This window comes from Poecilia latipinna, unplaced genomic scaffold (genome assembly GCF_001443285.1).
Source record: "Poecilia latipinna isolate Pla-1442-1.1 unplaced genomic scaffold, P_latipinna-1.0 Scaffold156, whole genome shotgun sequence".
NCBI classification, from domain to species: Eukaryota; Metazoa; Chordata; class Actinopteri; order Cyprinodontiformes; family Poeciliidae; genus Poecilia; species Poecilia latipinna.
In genome coordinates this window covers 324,295-343,237 of record NW_015112772.1, presented here as the reverse complement: position 1 = coordinate 343,237, position 18,943 = coordinate 324,295, and the positions used below count along the sequence as shown (strand labels likewise).

At 39.0% G+C, this 18,943-nt stretch overlaps 1 protein-coding gene across 2 annotated transcripts in view; it reads right to left on the bottom strand.

Annotated features, from left to right (window-relative positions):
• The window catches only part of plxna4 (plexin A4), a 239,317-nt gene that overhangs the window by 189,461 nt on the left and 30,913 nt on the right, over positions 1-18,943 (bottom strand). For both annotated transcript variants that reach the window (XM_015029533.1, XM_015029532.1), the window contains exon 2: positions 9,189-10,530. In XM_015029533.1, coding sequence (XP_014885019.1) covers positions 9,189-10,433 — 1,245 coding nt within the window. In that variant the 5' untranslated portion in view covers positions 10,434-10,530. The remainder of the gene's footprint in view (positions 1-9,188; positions 10,531-18,943) is intronic.

The window sequence follows — 18,943 nt, the reverse complement described above, 5'->3', positions numbered from 1 at the left end:
CTGGTGCAGCAACCACCAAAGTGATTCAAAGTGAAATAAAAACAAACAAACAAAAAAAAAATCTGTGGCTTTCCTGCACTCCGGCAAATCACTGCAAAACATTTGAGTTCACCACCTGGGCACAATAACAGTGGTCTGACTGACCGAATGGGAAACAAACTAAAGTTAGAAAAGTACCCTCTAGACTAACATGCTGCTACTGCTAATGGATTCTAAATGGGTCAGCAAACTATAATTTATCTATCGTGAAATAAGCAAATCCAAGGGTATATTTTTTTTGTTTTCTTTCGTTAAATAAAGCAAAAATTTGTGTTGCGCAAAAGAGAAACTTGTCATAAGAACAAAAGAAACTTGCAAGGTAGCAAATACTTTTTAATATCACTTTGTTCAGGTTAAAACCAGTAAACCTGATACAAAGTAGAATAACACTAAAATAATGCTTTATAGTAAAAGGGATATCCCAGGCAGACCAAAACAAGGTGCATGAATGAAAATGATATAGATACAAAATTGTTTTAAATCTAAAACTGCCTTAAAGGTTGTGAAAAAATCTGAGGGAATGCCTTTAAAGGGAGACAGGTCTTGTTGTTAGTTTCATTTTCCATTTTTTCTTCCTCGAAGTGCACTCTGGGGGCTTCCGATAAATCGCGCAAGGCCATGGTCTCTGCTCAACCTATCACCGAGGGCCATCATCATCGTCAGAGCCCTTAGAACAAGATATACGGGAAATATGGGGTCCGCTTTCATTAGACAAATGGAACATTGCTGGTTAAGGGCACAAGCTGGAGGCTACAATGTAGGGTCATATGGAGTGGGATGAATGATTGATATAGACAACCTAAATGTGGGTCAGAAGCATGTCACGCAGTTGAAGGTCTGAGATAAAGGCAGAAAAAAAATAAAAAGAAGAAGGACATAGACCAACACTGACTGAGAATAAACAGAAGACAAATTTCTATGCAGGGCAACTTTTCCACAAGTTCCCAAATCTTTAAGTTCCCAAAATTTAACCAGAGATCTTTTAAGAAGAAGTTGTTGTCAGGAATGAACATTTTGTCCTCTAAGTCCTGCCGTAGACCTATATTTGAGTAATGGTTTGCTGATGAGAACCAAGATGAGTCCTTATAATAGGTTTTAGCAGCAACTAGTGCCAATGCTCTGATATATTCAGTCTTATTCCTCGTTTAGGTGACAGACCATAAACATCCTTTGTTTTTTTGGTCCTCATCAGTTATAGCTGAGGACATGACAGATTACAGCTCATCACTCCTGGGTTTAAAGGTTAACAGGATCTAACAGAAACAAAACTGAGTAGTTGGCAGTATTTGGGCCTTAGATGATTGAATGCTTCCTCCAGAGATAACAAGGTTCCCATCATTTATTCAAAGATTAATTAATTTTTCAGAAAAAGCAAGTACTTCAAATCATTAGGAAATTAATTATCTGAACTCAGCCTAAATGGGACAAAAAAAAAACCTTGTATGTGAAATTTCTTCAGCTTACACATGATCTTCATTGTTTTTTTCAGGTTAAGCAGGAAGCAGACGTCATGTTTTTTTTTTTTTTAAACTACAACAGCATTTGTAGTCAAGTAGCTAATGGCATCACTGTTGACCTTGACTTTGTCTCATGTGTATTTCTTAAATATTCAAAGATTTTCTAGATTTCCAATAAGTGAGTCAAATTTCAGAAGACATTTGCAGCAAAGAACAAACTTTTAATCTATTCTGTTCTATTATTTTTCCAAAACATCCAAAAATAGGAACAAATGTTTGTCCAAGTAAGTAAAGCGTTCCAGAAGATTGATAGATCCATCATAAAGACAGAAGGACAAGAGAAGGGAGTCTATATTTGGGCAGAGGCCAAACACTGATGCAGAATCAGGTCACTCTCAGCCGTATCCATCTCTTTGCTTGTGTCTGGCTGCCAGCACCAACACAAAAAGAGCTCTCTTCTGGACCATGCAGAGGGATCAGTAGATACAGAGTGTGGGAAAAAAAAGAAGAGGGAGCGGGCAGCAAGCACAAGAAAGCTAGAGTTGCTCAATGCGATTAGTGGGGGACTGAAAGAGATCAGCACTCTAACATTCTCTGATGTATGGCCTAATCTGGGTTTGGACTGCTGTAAGGACTGTTTCTACTCGGTGTAACTTCACCAAATTAATGGCACACGATCAACTGCAGCGACGCTTGGTATGTCGAAATTGAACTTTTTTTTTAAACGTATTGATGTACTTTTGGTGGCACTTTTTAGTGATGTACTTAATTGACTTATTTTTAGGGCAAAAAAAAAGGTGATTTGTGGAAATAAAAAGTTGTTTTGTATTATATTTTTGTGCACAGATTAATCTTCAAAACTATGCATGTAGACAGAAGGAAAGGAACTATAAAAATGGATACCAGCATGCTTTAGGTTCTTTTTGTGACTTGCCAAATGGGAACTAGTATTTTCCTCTTGCCCTGCTGTGCTAAATGACCAACCTGCTAAGATGATTGGAGGCACTGCATAATTCTTTCATGACTAAATGAATCTGCTGTATTTAACGTGCTAAAATTATGTCAACATTAGATTTTCTCTTAACAAAACAATGCCTGTTTGAGTCGTGTTGCAGAATTAATAACTTTGTGCTTCTTTACCTGTGAAGGGTTCTATGTAAATTAAATTTGCTTAGTTCATACAACCAACCTCACAAATACTGCCATCATGCCATGTAGAGTTTTTGGGGTTTTATAACCTTTCGAAGTTATTTCTGTTTTCATTTTTATGCAAGTCAGTCATTTGCTTTAGTACTCTGAAGACTACAGTTGGGGATGTGCAACACGTGTCACTGGACATAACTTAACTATAATTAAAGAGGAAAAAAACTATAAAGTCTCCAATTTCCATTTGCCTCACAGTTATTGAGATAAATGTAAAGATTTTATGCAGGATTAAAAAGGTACACCAACAAAATGACCACAGCTTGAAAATCCCACCAATCTGTACATTAAATGGCATTCATGTGTGTAAATTACGCCGAGTACACACTTGTAAAGCTAGACAATAAACTTGATTTACTTGTGTGATCCAGAGGCAAATCATGCAAGTAAATCAACAATATGAGACAGTCTCATGATAAATTGTTCATTCATGTTTGCTGATGTTTTCGTCTGCCAACCATTAGTTATGCAGGTACAACAAATAAATATTTGCAGGGTGGGGAAAAAAATGAATCAAATCAGGAATAAAACAGCATGACAGGGTGAGACATCACTGCAGCAGGAGGCGGCAAAGACAGAAATAGAGGAAGGTGTAAGTTTAGAAGATGGTGAAGGGGGAAAAAAACCCAAATCACAAATCAACCTTGAAGCTGTCAGGTGAGCTGAATTTTATGAAGGCACATAATTCTCCTGATGATTGAATGCTTCTCTCTTTGTAATGTACTACAGAGACTTTTACCTCTCTGTGGAACAGAGAACATTTTATTCTTATCAAAAACTAATAGAAAATGAAAACATTTCACCAGCTAAAAACATTTAGTGAGCCTTAGTGAGTCAATTTCATTGACTCACTAAGGTTTAGTGGATTGACTTGTTTTAACACATTTCATCTAACAGCTATTATTTGCTGCTATGTAAAAGCATTTACTCCTTATATCGGTGTTTGTCTGATTGTTGAGCAATCAGACAAAGATAAAGAAAAATAAAATGTTTTAATTATGACTTTATTAAGGGGAAAGGGATCTCCAAAACAATGTGGCCCACTATGGAAAATGCAACTGCTCCCTAAATCTATTAACTGCTATGCCACCTTTGGAGGCAGAGGCTACCATTGATCTCTTGCAATAACTGGAAATTAGTCTTTTACGTCACTGTGGAAAAACTTTGGCCCATTCTTCTTTGCCAAATTGTTTAAATGTAACCATACTGGGATTTGAGCATGGACTGCTCAAGGTTTAACGTCATGTCCCAGCCTGTTTGATAGACTGAACCTTTAAAGAGTAGAAGTCTCTTTTTACTGTTGAATCATGACATATTTTAAGGCAAATGAGGCCTGCAGCTCTTTTTTGATAACCTGGATAAATGTCATATACTTAAATTGCTTTCCTCTTATTGTGAAGCAGAGAAAAATACACCAACACCTAGCAGAGAAAGCTGAAGTTTACACATTTTTTTTTTAGTTAAAACAGTAGAGTATGACGAAGAAAGCAGAAGACACTTGTTTAATCACAGAATAATGATATTGTGATTGATTCTGACCTTTAGCAAGTGGTATCATGTAAGGAGATTTAATTAGCGTGCCAGCCAGCGAGCAGAATAGCGGATATGTGCATGGAGTGAGGTGAAGTAGAAAGGGAGGGGGGGCAGTCTGGATGTCCTTAATGAATCTGCTAGCCTTTCCCTTCCTGAGGATGTGACCTAGACTGACTCATCAGCCGCAGCAGTAGCCAGTGACTGATTAAGCTCCACAATCAGACAGCGGAGCGATTGAGATGACCAGCACACAGGCCGTCATCATTCAAAGGCTGGTCAAGCCAAACTTAAATAGGAAAAAAAAGGTAAAGGAAATTTAAGGTGAAAGCCAGGAGAAGACTGAATTTAAAAGCAGAAGAGCTCCTTTCAAATGAAGGGTGATGTCCATGTGTTGAAGGGCTGTTGGAGATCAAGAAAGAGAGTCAAAGAAACAGCAGCGGCCGACTAGAATAATCTAATTAATTGGGGAGAATTCAGAATGTGAAGTCGGTAGCACATAACAAATGTAGAAGAATAGCCCGTGGCATGTTAGTTAATGACATGTAATTAATGATTATTACTAGAAGGGATGAAGGGATGGCCGTAGCCTGTCAGAGACTTGTGAACGACCTTGTAATTTTCCCGTCAGTCTTCGAGGGGTGGCAGGCTTCCCTTTGCTGCTTACAGAAACTGTTGTAAGAAATATAGGAATCTGTGAACAGAATCTAAAAAAGATTGAGACACATAAGGCTAGTATTTTTGTAAGATTGCGATGAAAAGGACAGGCAGAGGAAGAAAGTGGCCGAGGATGCAAGCGATGAATCAAGGATGAGAGAAAAAAAAAAAGTGAGGGAATTTATTGCAATCCTGCTGTTTTGTTGTTCTGTTTTTTTTTTTTTTTGCTGACACAGTCAACATGGAGGGAACAGGCAGCGCTTTTTTTATAGGTCACACGCCACTTCACAATGATCTATGGATGCAGGCCCTTTGCAGAGTTATACTGTTGAGCATGCATCATGTGGATCAGCCAAGCATGGCCATTTGAGGCAAAGAGGAAGCACCCCCACCCCCCCTTCACATACACACTTGTTCTTTCCATGTATCCTCTCTCCCCTCTGCTGTACATTCCTTTTCTTCTCTGACTCCCTCTCTGCCTCTCTCCAGTGATGACTGAAAGCCTCTTAAAGATGGTGTGAAGCATCAAAGGTCTGGTAGGGGCAAATGTTTTATGCAGCCCTAACAAAGACAGCAGCCTCGTGTCCCAGCACACACTTGCTTTAATTGTTTGATTATGACATTCTACAGTTATGTTATTATAAAAAACACATATTTAAAATGTTTAGCTTAGGTAAAACATGCAATTTACCCTCTTAATTGTCACCCTAAAAACACTTGCATCACTTGGTGATACTGATAACGGGGTTAAAAAATTATGTTATGATAATTTGTGTATTTTAAACAAGATCACATTAAATTATGTTAAGATGTTCAAATTTTGTGTTTACTACAGTTTGTAGTGTATAATATTGTAATATAAGATTCATGCAGCGTTTTCATATTTTAATCCTCATTGCTGATTTTTTTTTAGTGTGATTATTATTGGTTATAGCATTTTTTAAATTTTCTTTTGCTTTGTGCATTGGTAATTTTTTTTAAAAACGTGATAGTTAGATTTTAAATATGCTTCTGTAAAAAAAAAATCTTACTGTTCATCTGCCTCAATATATATTGATAGATGTTTACTGGACTTCTCAGATGTCTGATGGAAAACTGTGTTTTAAAAATATTGAGTTGTCCATATTCTGTACTTGCTTGTGTTTTATGCTAAAACACGATTGAACACACCATCAACAATGTAAAAACATGGTGGTGGTAGCATCATGCAACCCATATTTGTTAGATTTTTTGTTTGTTTGTTTGTTTTAAAAAAATTAAGCCCAACTTATCATTCTTTCTTCCGCTCCACAACTGTGAATTATTTCTGAGTTTGCCTATCACAAAAGTGTAAAGTGGTAAAATGTGAAAACATTTCAGGAGTGTGAATATGTTTTGCAAGGCACCTTATTTATCTAACCCTAACGAGTTACTAAAGTGATGGTATATAAAATATCCTGGTTCTGCCCATCATCCATTCCAAAGTAACCACAAAGTATGAATATTTTTCTGCACCATCAAAACTGTGTGTGTGTATTCGACTACACAGCTAGCTAGCCTGCTCTAATGAGCCTTGGGGCTGTTCGTCCTCTCCCTAATTGGAGGAAAAAAACATCCTGTTCAAAATATGATGCTGTTTGAAAGATTGAGAAAATAAAAGTGTAAGAAATCAAGAAAAGGAGAACAGGGTGTGAGATAGCAGAAGATGCTGAGCAATGAAGAGGGCAAGATAAAGGGGAATCTATTTAATACAAGTCTCAGTATTATCTTAGCTCCCTCTCACACCCACCCCTGACATGCAGTCCGCCATTAAAAAATAATAACAGCTGTCTGTACTCTATCCCTTGGTCTACACTGTAAAGGACATGAAGACTGTCAATTTGATTGTACTAGATCCTTAAGAATCATATCCTGGTCAAAGTGCCAAAGACAGTGTGTGGTTCTTTTTCTCTAACCAGATCGCTGACTTTAGTGGCAACAGGGATGACGGTGCTTTACAGTAAACAAGAGCTGCCTGCAAAAAAACACAGGCTAACATTAGCGCCTAGCACTTCACAATGATGCATTTTTCAGACTAACTGCATGTATGAGGTCAGATAAATCTTCAGAAAAAATAGGACCATGTCCATTTCAGATTGCGTGCTGTAAGAACTTCATTGTAGCTTTCTTAATAATTAACTTTAAGAAACTCCAGGTGAAATAACGTGCATGTTTGAATCAAGGGAAATGGTTAGCGATGCAATGAATGTCATCGGTGAGGGGTTACGTTTTATAATCACAATCCAAATGTAGACCATGGAGTGCTTGTTACATGGAGCGTGTTTTTTTCCAGTTCTCGGTTGTTCAAATTAAAGCCATAAAAGTTCCCCATTAAAAGGGAAGCAGAACATATGAAGAGGAAAGAGAAATATGACGTAAGGAAGGAAGACACATAGAATGCAAAACAAAAAGGAAGTACACAAAAGAGACAAGAGGAGAAAAAATAGAGGGAGGGCAAAAAGCACACTATATTATAAGGAACAGAGGATGAAAAAAGGAAGGACACCAAGACAAAAAACGCCATGCAAGGAAGGAAACAAATATCTTTCTATACTGTTATTGTCTTTTCCTGTACTTATTAAGACCTGCAAAATAATTAAATTTAATATTTTTCTAGACTGCAGCAAGGACAGCCCTAATAACTGTGCACACATTAGTAGATATTCATGGAATTTTCCGATTCCTTAACTAGAGCATTTTTGAGAGCAGGAACCAAAAAAAAACCAGCCTGTCATCCTCTATTCTCAAAGCAACATGGCATTTTAAATGTGCAAGAGTGAACAATGTATGTTTGTGGCTGCTTCAGCACAATTCGAGAGTCATTAGTTTAAAGTACGTTTCTGTTATGTGTGATATAGCATTTCTGGTCACGCGTCATTTAAAGCAGCAAAGAAATTAATCTGAGTGACAAGCAAACATTCATAAACACAAACCGTGAGACAGTAGCAAAAGAACCATGCCTGCAGACAATTCAGGTTAGCTTTGATTATTCAAGTGCAATCAAACAAATCATTCATTAGTGTGATAAAAGCATACTTCATCTTTACTCCATTTAAAGAAGCTTTTAAAAAGAATATTGTTATGTAAATAAAAATGTGGATTAAAATAAAACTTTTTTCTGTCTTGGTACAGAATGTTTTTTTGCCCCACTCTAACTATGTCTGCTTTCTCGGCAGTCAAACCTGCACATACAGACATTCATAAGTGTCAGAACTCATCTATCCCCTGAGTCCAGTGTCACTTGTTCAGCAGGGTCTAATTTATGCACTGACGTTAGTGCAATGTTTAAATGGCATCATTTCTCACCGCTAACCTCTTTGAGCTACCTCACTATCTACTCTCCCTGCTGCCAGCTCTACCCCAGGCGTGATTTATCAGACCCTCAAGCTGCAGACAACGGCACCCTGGCACGTGTGCTGTGCCAGAGACAGATTAATAGATTAACACAGTTATTTGAGATCCATACACAAGTAGGGTCAACATCATAATGTCTCAGAGCAGTACATGACTGAGGTCAGGATAATATGTTCTCAGCACCATCAAGATGAAATTTATATCTCGGAGTTACGGCTATGGCAGAGTCATCACTTCCTGGATAATAGCATTTAAAATTACTTCATGCAGTTATACAGTTTTGATTTAAATAGTTTTTTATTCTAACCATTCAGCAGCATCAAGAGAAGAGTAGTTGAGGAAAGAGTTGCGGTTCCTGGGGAAGGTAGCCCAAGCATCCAATACCCAATTTAACCTTATTTGTTATGTGCGCAAAGAGACAAATCAAATGAACTGAACCACTGAATTTGTAATGCTGTTACGGAGAATAAAATTATGGTAATTTGGCACACTGTTCAGCTGTACTGTTTAAGGGGTGAGCAGATTCAAACAGGCAGTGGATGGTTAACATCTCATTGCGACTGGAGGGATTATGAACCCACTGAAGAACATTGTGTTGGTAACTCCCTTTGTGCAGCAGAGCTCGTTAGTGAAACATCGGTGAGAATCACGTCTAATATTCCCCAGAGACACTCGCATATAATTAGAATAACTAGAAACAATATGCAAATTGTTTTTTATGACCAGTTAAGTATATTTTAAAGATGCACATACCATGCTGGAAATGAAAAAAGGAAAATCCAAAAATCTTCAAAGAAACCTTTAGAAATTGCAATGCAAATTTCACTTGATGTTCTTAGATGTCTAACTTGGTTCTGAAATTCCGTCATGTCATCATAAAATTGTCGCAACCAACAATCTCACATTTGCATTTTGTTCTAGCATACTCACCGCACTGCTGCACCGAACATCTTTGACTTTCAGCCAGGCCAGATCCAGTGTGCCCTCTCCCTTGTAGCAGGACTGCAACCTTTCCTTGATTTTCTCATTGATCTTTCGAAGTGAAAAAACACACAGAGCAGAGTCCTGAGGGGCCTGCCTCGGACGCCTCTTCTGACCTCTTGAGAAGATGGCAAAAAGCACATCGTCATCTGGGGCCATGTCCAGTGAAGGTGCAAGGATGGAACCAGCTTTCGATAAGTAGGCTGCTTCAAGTAATCTGTACTCCACGTTGCCACTTATGCACCCGATCGGGACCTCGACGTACGAGATGAATGCTGTGTCTGCCTTGCAAAGGCGAACTATCTTGGATGTGTACACCTGTTCCCGACCAGCAGAAGAGGAACCTGTGGTCGGTCCACCTCCCATTTCGGGCTGCAAAGTTAGGAAGTAGACAAAGTTCCCACTGGCAAAGCCATAAATGTAATATATGTCAAAGTCAGGGATAACGGTGAATGTATCCGAAGGGATCTTAATCATAGAGGCCACAAACTCATCATGGAAGACGTAGGCAAACATGCCATCCTCCTCTGAGTTTCTTGCCAGTTTTCGGCTAGAGATGGTAGGGAAGTATTCTGGCTTACCATCGACTGCTGTGGCTACAAACAACATATCTGGAGAGGCATTGCCATAGGAAACAATGACACCAAACACAGAGCCACTCTCATTCACACCAGAGAGGTAGTGCTCTTTCTTGTGGAAGGGCTCTCCCAGTTTGAAGAGGTCATCTAGACGGAGGAGTTTGCAGATGCCCTGGTAGAGGCTGCCACAAGCCAGCAACCGGTTCTCCCTGTAGTCCATCAAAAGCATCTTGTTTACATTGTTGGTAAGCGTCAGTGGCTCGCTGCAAGGCTGGACAATACGTGGTGGGTAGCACTTGCGGTTGTCTTCATCTGGACCAGTCTCATGGAACAGTTGAAGCTTCAAACTTGGAGACAGTTTGTATATGCGATTAACTGCTCCCAAATAAACGTTGCCATTGCGATAGTCCACAGCAAGATGGTTAAATGTCCACTGCGGGTCCTCGGCATAAAATGAGGCGTACCCCTCCTCTTGGAGCAACGCTGTGATCACTTGGGATCCGGCACTGTGGGCCTGTGGGGCTTGCACCACCGTCTGTGATGCCGCAGGAAGCACCAAACTAAACAGGAAGCAGCATAAGAAAAAGTAGGTCCGTGTTTTTTTGTGAGATGTCATGGCTGTGCTGACGGTTGACGGTTGAGGAGAGGGACAGAGGCACAGTCCAGTACCGTTGCAGGATCAAGCCCGTTTTGAGATGAAGGACATTATGCACCTACAGAGAGGAAGAGGAAAAAACAAGTGAAATTTGGGAAATTAACTCAAATATTACCATAAAATTACTTTCAAATAAAGTGGTTCTTGCTCTAATTTCATCTGGCACAGATTAAAACAGAGCAAATTAAAGTTTTAAACAGGTGTACATGCCATGTGTTAGAGACCCTAAAGCAATCTATATTTGAATCAATGAGCTAGACAAAAGGAAAAAAAAATGAAATAAGATAGTTTTTTTTTGTTTGTTTAATCTGTTGCTTTGTGTCAAACTATTAAATCAGGTACAGAAAGTGGGACAGGAAACAGGAAGAGTAATGCATTGTCTCAACGGAGGTGATCAGCATGGCTCTGCACCATCTCTCTGCATGGACCTCCTGCCTCTCTCCATCTTTATTTGCCTTTCTGCTCCAGCCTCCATGCCCCTAATTGATTCTCCCCTTGGAGTAACAATCTGCATGCTTTGGCGATTTCTCTCTTCTCTCCCAATAGGGCAGCTTACCTGCTGACACTGCTAGCAAAGAAAAAGGACCATCTTTCGCTCTTTAAATTACCTACACTCACATATCCACACACAAAGAGGGAGGTTTATGAGCCAAAGAGGAACAATTACGTTAGAAATGCTGGCAGTTGCAAAAATAAGCTTCCCTTTAGACCTAAGGTCATTTACAGAACCTCCCCATTACCAATACAACTACTGTAAATTCACACTACTGAAGGCATTCTTGTAAAGCATAGAAGTACTTGTAAACAATACATCCAACAGCCAATATAAGGGATATTCTAGGCAAATAAGATGTATCAGCATTAATTTAATCTCAAATAACTGGTTTTCACATAAATTTGATCTTTGTGAATGACTATTGATAAGAAGGGGGAAAAATTAATCGCCACAAGCTACATAAAAGCTTTTAAGCTTCATTTCCAAACAACAAAGCACAAATCTAAACTCCATATTTATTATCATTATTATGATTAGACATCATGAGCGTTCCTAACCAATGACTGCAGACAATATCCAGCATTATCTTGCCTCAGATCCCATTTCAGGGCACATCCAAACATTCATCAGGCATGGTGGAGGAAAATGCAACCTCTCAACAGAATTGACACTCTCAATTTCTCCATGAAGACAGAAAGAGAGCAAGAGCAAAGCAGAGCGAGCTCGCAGCATACGATAAGAGGTCCAGAGCTGATGATGAGAGGAATACAAACTGATCCAGAGATAGGTGAGGCATGTTCGGCTGTGTGTGCCGAGAAGCATCGTTAGCACAGCCTAAACAAAGGAATGAGGTTGCAAGGTGAGAAAGAATGGAGACCAAGAGAGTAAAATATGAAATACCTCTGCAAGGTACATGAATTAATCTGAGAGCCAGATTGGAAGGCTAAACCTGCTAAGTAAAAGGCAAAGCGTTTGATTAAGGCATAGATACAGCATTTAGTAAAATCACCCTGTAATATATTTTCATCCAACTACAACCAGTTCTAATGTGTTTTTAAAAGAGATAAATATCCATGGCTTTGTTTTCCAATTCATTTTACCGATAATACTCTGAAAAGTATGGTGTGTGTTTTTATTGAGTCCCCTAGCAACCCACTCACTTCTTAGGGTTTTTTGGGAAGTGTCTCTCAGCTTTGGGCATCTAAATGCTGAATTATTAATGGACACTCTTTTCAAAATGGCTCAAGCTCAGTGAGACTGAATGGAGATGGTCTGAACAGCAATCTCTCCACATTTTTTCCCCCCAAAAGTGGAAGGTCTGGACTTTGACTAGGCCTTTTTGCACTAAATATGCTGTCATTTATCCTGCTGGAATTTGGACCTCCTGACTCGCATGAAGCTCTGACTAGCTTTTATGTCCCATTGAAGAAAAGCATCTGCAGAGAATGAGTATGAATGTTGCACCACAAAGATACATAATGTGGAGTGCTTGTTTTCTTTCACACAAAGTGATTTATAGGTATACCAAAAAGTCACACTTGATGTCTCCTAGTCAGAGTTACCTCAGACATCATGGTTTAAACAGGGGGCCTTAGGAAAGCTGCTGCCACCTTAAAGACTGTCAGCAGGACACCCAGTCCCAATAAGGTAAGTCAAAAATTAAAAAAAGAGTAGATTAATTTCACATTGAGAAGATCAATGGTCAAGCAAATCTGAGCTGACATTTTCCTGCAGATTAATAAAAACAGGAAAATAGCAAAAGCAAAGAAATCTGAGAAATTAGACTAAAGTCATGATGATGAAGGGAGAGAGGGAGCTTGGTAATCCTTTATATTCACCTATTCTCCTGTGTATAAACACAACTGCATTCACACTCAGCTTACAGCTACAAACTAAAAATAAAAACACTATAAAAAAAACGAGACAAAAGCTTCATGCAGATTCCCTTGAGAAGTGCAAGTTTGGCAGTTGTAAAGCATTAACGCTCTAAAAACACCTCATCAGTGATGCCCCTGCAAAGGCAGCGTGTCTGCCACATAAATTTGTTGCTGAGACGCAATTATCCTCACTGATGGAAAGGAGGGGGGGGAGCTCATTTAACTGCTGTTTGCCTTTGCCTGCTAATCATCAAACTCCATTAATTAAAGCTTGCTCTGGTTCTGAGGATTTATACATCAGACAAGATGCACATACACACACACAGACATAAAGAGGGACTGACATTCTAAAGCATAGTTGATCTTTAATTTCATGTGCTGTTAGTGTCTGACTTTTTCTCTGCTCTTTCTGCATTCTTTATAAATTCAGATGCAATACTTGAGCTAAAAAGGAGGAACTACGATTGTATGGATACAGTATGGAAGCTATTATTTTACAATAATAAAATAATAAAGTTTTGTTTACTTTCAGAAAGGTGAGACACTATGCGCCAACCCAGAAAATATATACAATAGGATGCAGAATCCAGAAAATCTGCAGGTTCTGTGATGCTGGTGTCATTTCTAACCAATGGATAGATATAATTACATGATAAATTGGGAATGAGGAGTTCATAGCAACATTTTGGTCAACAATTTAGTAACAAAATGCTACCAAAACAATGCACTCTATAAAAAGAAAATGCAAAAAACATTTAACATACATATTCTTTTGTATACAGATATTTGAGTAAAATTAGAAGATCTAATTCTCCACACATAAATTGGAAGACTGATTTCTAGGTAGTTTCTTAGAAGTGACATTCCTGTGGTCTTCTATCATCTTGTTGCCTTTACTAATAATTGACTGATCTTTGTGTATGTAGTCAGTCGACTCTTGTTTTATCATTTATTATTTGTGTATGTATGTGCCACCCTTTTCTTATTCCCAGCATGACACATTGCCACTCATTCTCTTTAAAAGCACGAGAGACTGCCTTAAAACACTGCAGCATTTTTATTTGTGTAATTACCCCACTTCTCACCCACTCATCTCATAATCCTGGTTTACTCACAAGGCTGGCTTCCAACTAAGATATTTTTGAATTTTTTTTTGTTCTCGTTGAGAGAAGGTAAGCTGTTTCCAAAAGAAATTGGCAGCCGTTTCATTTCCTAGTAATTTCTCACATATAAACGCTTCCCCCATCTATCAGACCATACATAGGAGGGGGCTACTTTGTTGGAGCCTATTTAGTCATCTTTTTTTTTTTTTTTTTTTTAACTGTCATCTCTGGTGGTAGCTCAAATGTTGCCAAAGTAAAATGGTTCCCGTCACATCTATTATGTATTTTCTGATTGTTGTTGTGCCCAAAATTAGCCTTTCAGGCATCAAAGTGCTTTCTGTGAAACAAGTTATTTAAAATGGTTTTTGAGCTCACAATGTTGGTTGTGTTGTGTCTGCATGTGAGTAAAGTATTTCCCCCTGTCCAACAGTCTAGATGACAGCTCTTCTTTCTGTTTGACTGAAATGACAGATAAGCATCATTTGACTGACGTATGAAATATCTTCTCTTCTTTGGCAACTCTCTTTTTTCCCCCTCCCTTTGTATGCTAATTGATGGCTTTTTGAATACATAAAAACAATAAAAAGTTACCTCAGCTGTATTCTTTAATTAAAATGATGTAGAGTTTGCCTTGAATGCTGCACAAAAAGTTTAAACAATATATCTACTCTTGTTTGCTTTATACTCTCTAGTATAATACACTGCGATTTGATATTTTTATGTCAACTTATTGTGTCATAAAAATATGACACAATAAGTGTCATACTTCTTTTTTTTTTTTGCTGAGATAATCTGCAAGATGGTTTTGGTTGTAGAAGCACAAGAGGAAGCTTGACTTCAGTGGTACTAACATATCAAGACACCATAAAATATACAGAAAATGAAACTGTAATAAGGAGAAATAGAAATAAGCAAAAGGAAGAGCTAGAAGGCAGAGTTGTGTGTCCCAGATCTGGGGATGCAGGGTTTGGGGAAGACTCCTGACCTCTTCCCCATCCCACCAAAACTCAACCAAGTCTGCCTGCCTGCTGTGCTTTGGCACACAGAGCAGTAAGCCCTGCTATGAATTGTAGCAACCCACCAAGACTGCAGGAAAACCAAGTCCCTGAATGGGCTGGAATATCCATAGAAATACATGTTTGTACACATGCCTCTCAATCCACAAACACAAACATGACGCCACACAGCAGAACACACTCCACCACAATTCTGCCTCAAGTGCACCCAAATCCGGCTAACCACAAAACAGGATTTTCTGTTTATATAAGAAAAAAATGTTACAAATAACACAATCAAGCCAAACAATTTCACAGCATCTCAAAATGTACATACGATGTAAAAATTTATTTGTCCTCGAATGAAGACACAAACGTCAATATTTCCTTTCCAGGATGCGTTTTTTAAGGCAATAGGTTTCATGTTTACAGTAGACACGACCAACTGTTTTCATTCATAAAATTTTTTTAAAAAATAGACCATTGCTATTGTGAGCAACACATCCCCACCTTAACAAAATTGTTCAATGTTATTATAAATTGTAGCCAGATGTAATAATTATGTAGGATAATAATTAGGCAGCCCTTTCATTTAAAAGACAACAGTTTAAGTAATGACTAGGGACAGAGTAGGTCCAACAGGGGTCACAAAACTGACCCCTGCTGATACAATAACCAGATGGCAAACTCACTGCTTTCAGAAAGGCAGGAGTAAGGGAGAAAAATGAGGACACAGAAAATAGAAGGCGGGTTGTCCTTGGTGTTTACATCAAGACGTGGATTAGCAGCATGGATTACTGTCACAAGATACCCTGTCAAGATCAAGGTTAGGAGGTCTAATCCACCGCAGAGCTGTTGATATTGCAGCGAAAGCCTTCAGATTTTTTCTGTCAACTGGGTATATGTCAACTAAATGCAAGAGCACAGATTGAAAGACGAACATCATGACTACACATGTAGCAATCAAAAATGTTTACAAGAATCAAGATGCCTCAATGACAATTTATGAATAATTTAAAGCTATATTTCAGTTTAAAAACAGCAATTTCCAAGGGGAATCATCTGTTTACTCAGTTTATTCCAAATATACTTTTCTGTTCACTAGAAAACATTAAATAGTAAAAGACTTTATATCTTGAAACACTTTTTCTTTTACATGTAGTCCTTGATTAATAAAAGCAAAGTGACAAAAGGATAGATTTAACGTTGAAAGAGAAAGATTGGTCAATTTCTCTAAAATCAGATTAATTTCCAAGGCGACCTTGTTTGGTTTGCTATGGCAACGATAAACTGGTTCTGAAGTTCAGTCAGAAAAACCTTAAGCAGCAAGCTCTGGGAATGAACTCAAACAGTCAGCTTGATTCAAGTCTGACCTGAAAACTATTTCAGTAAAACCATTTCTCTTTCAGCCCACACAAAAACTGCATAGTTTGTGCTAGTATACTGAACTATTGTACATTACTGCCTTTTTTTCTGAAATGCATGAAAAAAAATAGTGGGTGGTAGCATTAAAAATTCTCATCTTCAATATTTTTTAGCAAAATCCAAAGCAAATTTTAAAGTTTCCAAAGCATGGATTACCTGTTGGCTTCATATTTATGTTTCCGGTCTTTTTGTTGGTTTGTAAGCTTTTGCCAGTCTTATCCATCTTATCAGAAACCTCAACTTATAAAGCCTAAAGAATTTCCGTAGAAGCAGGTTTTTAATTATTCCCGGATGTAAAATCAACATTTTAAAGTAGCTTAATCAAAGTTCAAACCAATTGAATAAAAAATATTAAAGGTGTTAAAAATTAGGGTGATGGCAAAAAGGCCTTCCTTTATCACCAAAGATAAAGGAAGGTAATTTCATTTATATAGCACATTTACATTTTCAGCAACAAGGCAATACAAAGTGCTTTATTTAAAAGGAAATACAAACAAAATAGCAAACCAAAGGAAAGAGCAAAACAAAAAAAAGAGAAACAGAATCTAATGATTCTCCATCCACTTTAGTATGAATGTTATTTAAAAAAACCTTCACTTCATCCATCTTCTGAACACCCTTGTCCCTCAGTGGGGTCGGAAGGGTTGCTGGTGCCTATCTCCAGCTAACGTTCCAGGCAAGAGGTGGGGTTCACCCTGGACAGGTCGCCAGTCTGTCGCAGGGCAACACAGAGACAGATAGGACACACAGCCACGCAGACACACTCACACCTAGGGAGAGGTCAGAGAGGTCAATTAACCTCTGACAGTCATGTTTTTGGAGTGTGGGAGGAAGCCGGAGTACCCAGAGAGAACCCACGCATGCACAGGGAGAACATGCAAAGACTCCATGCAGAAAGACCCCAGGCCAGGAATCAAACCCAGAACCTTATTGCTCTACCAACTGCGCCACTGTGCAGCCCCTTTAAAAAAAACTCAAAATGCAAAATCTTTTGTATGTCCTGTTTAAATGACTAGCAGAACAGGAACCGGGAGGCCAATTTTACTTTGTAATGGCAATACAAATTAAAAAAAGGAAAAAGTATTGATTTAATTATAAAACTAATCAATTAAATAGAAAATGATGCAACAGATTCAACTTAAATACAATAATTGTGACTCAACATGTTCGTCTTGGAGTAGCTTTACAAATAGTGCTGATGGAAGAAAACGCAGAGTTTAAAAATGGGGTTTCTTAATGGGGCCATCAAAGTCGCAACGACTCGCAACAGAGCCCTGGAGGTCAGCCAAGAGACCAAAGTTACTCGCCACAAAGCCCTGGAGATCGGCCGGGAGACCAATGGGACTCGCCACAAAGCCCTGGAGGTCAGACCGGAGACCAGCGGGACAGCTAAAAAGACCTGGAGGCAGGCCAGGAGACTGACAGGACTCGCCTCGAAGCCCTGGAGGTCAGCGGGGAGACCTACAGGACCCGCGACGAAGGCCTGGATGCAGGCCGGGAGACTGGAGGGATTTGATGTCTGTAGGTCTGTGATGCCGGACAGGGACTTGGACAGGAATTGGCGCTCACGGCATTGCTGCCCCCAAGTTCCTCATCAAATTCACGCCCCTTTGCTTTTCTGCTCCAAGGTGATGCTTTTCTGCTCCAAGGTGGTGCTTTTCTGCTCCAAGGTGGTGCTTTTCTGCTCCAGGGTGATGCTTTTCTGCTCCAGGGTGGTGCTTTTCTGCTCCAGGGTGGTGCTTTTCTGCTCCAAGGTGGTGCTTTTCTGCTCCAAGGTGGTGCTTTTCTGCTGCAGATCAGTCTTTTCTTTCTCCAGGGCGGTGTTTTCTTCTCCAGGGCGGTGTTTTCTTCTCCAGAGGGCTATTTCTCTGCTCCAAAGCCATCTTTTCCTTCTCCAGGGAATAGTTTTTTTTTCCTGGGCAGTGTTTCTCTGCTCCAAGGCAGTGTTTTTTTTTCTCCAGGGCGGTGTTATCCTCCTTTAAAGTTCTGTTTACTTCAAACAGCTGCTTCAATAAGATAAGCTGCTTCAATTTTTCTTGAAGCAGCTTATCTTTTTCAAGTGCAGCTTGTTGTATGTTCATAACTTTAATCTTCAGCTCCTTATTTGCTTTAATCAGTCTCTGTCTCTTAATAGACATCATGCCAACTTCTTTCGATATGCCATGGAGCTTCTGTGCCTCTGTAGGTAAGGTCTGTTGTGTCTTCTCATTTTGGAAATCAAAATATGACACCTTATTGCTCTGACTCATTGTTGATCCTTGTAGTCTGGACAAATCCAAAAACTGCTCAATGATTTCCTTTGTTTGTTAGAATTTGCCTTTTTATCTTGAAAAGCTTTGGCAATACTTGCTCTCCGACTTCTGCAATGGTTATGACCGTGCAGCTTTGTGATGTCACTCTTGTGGAGCAATTCTCTTTGTGACATCAATTTGCGTGATGTCACACATTGATGTCACTACCTCAGCAGAACAACTAGAAAACTGCTGAAGTTTGAATAAAAACAAACTTTATGGCTGAATGCTAGTCTATGGGCCAGAGGGCAAAATTTGACATTTTTGTCCATTTCAGGGTGGCA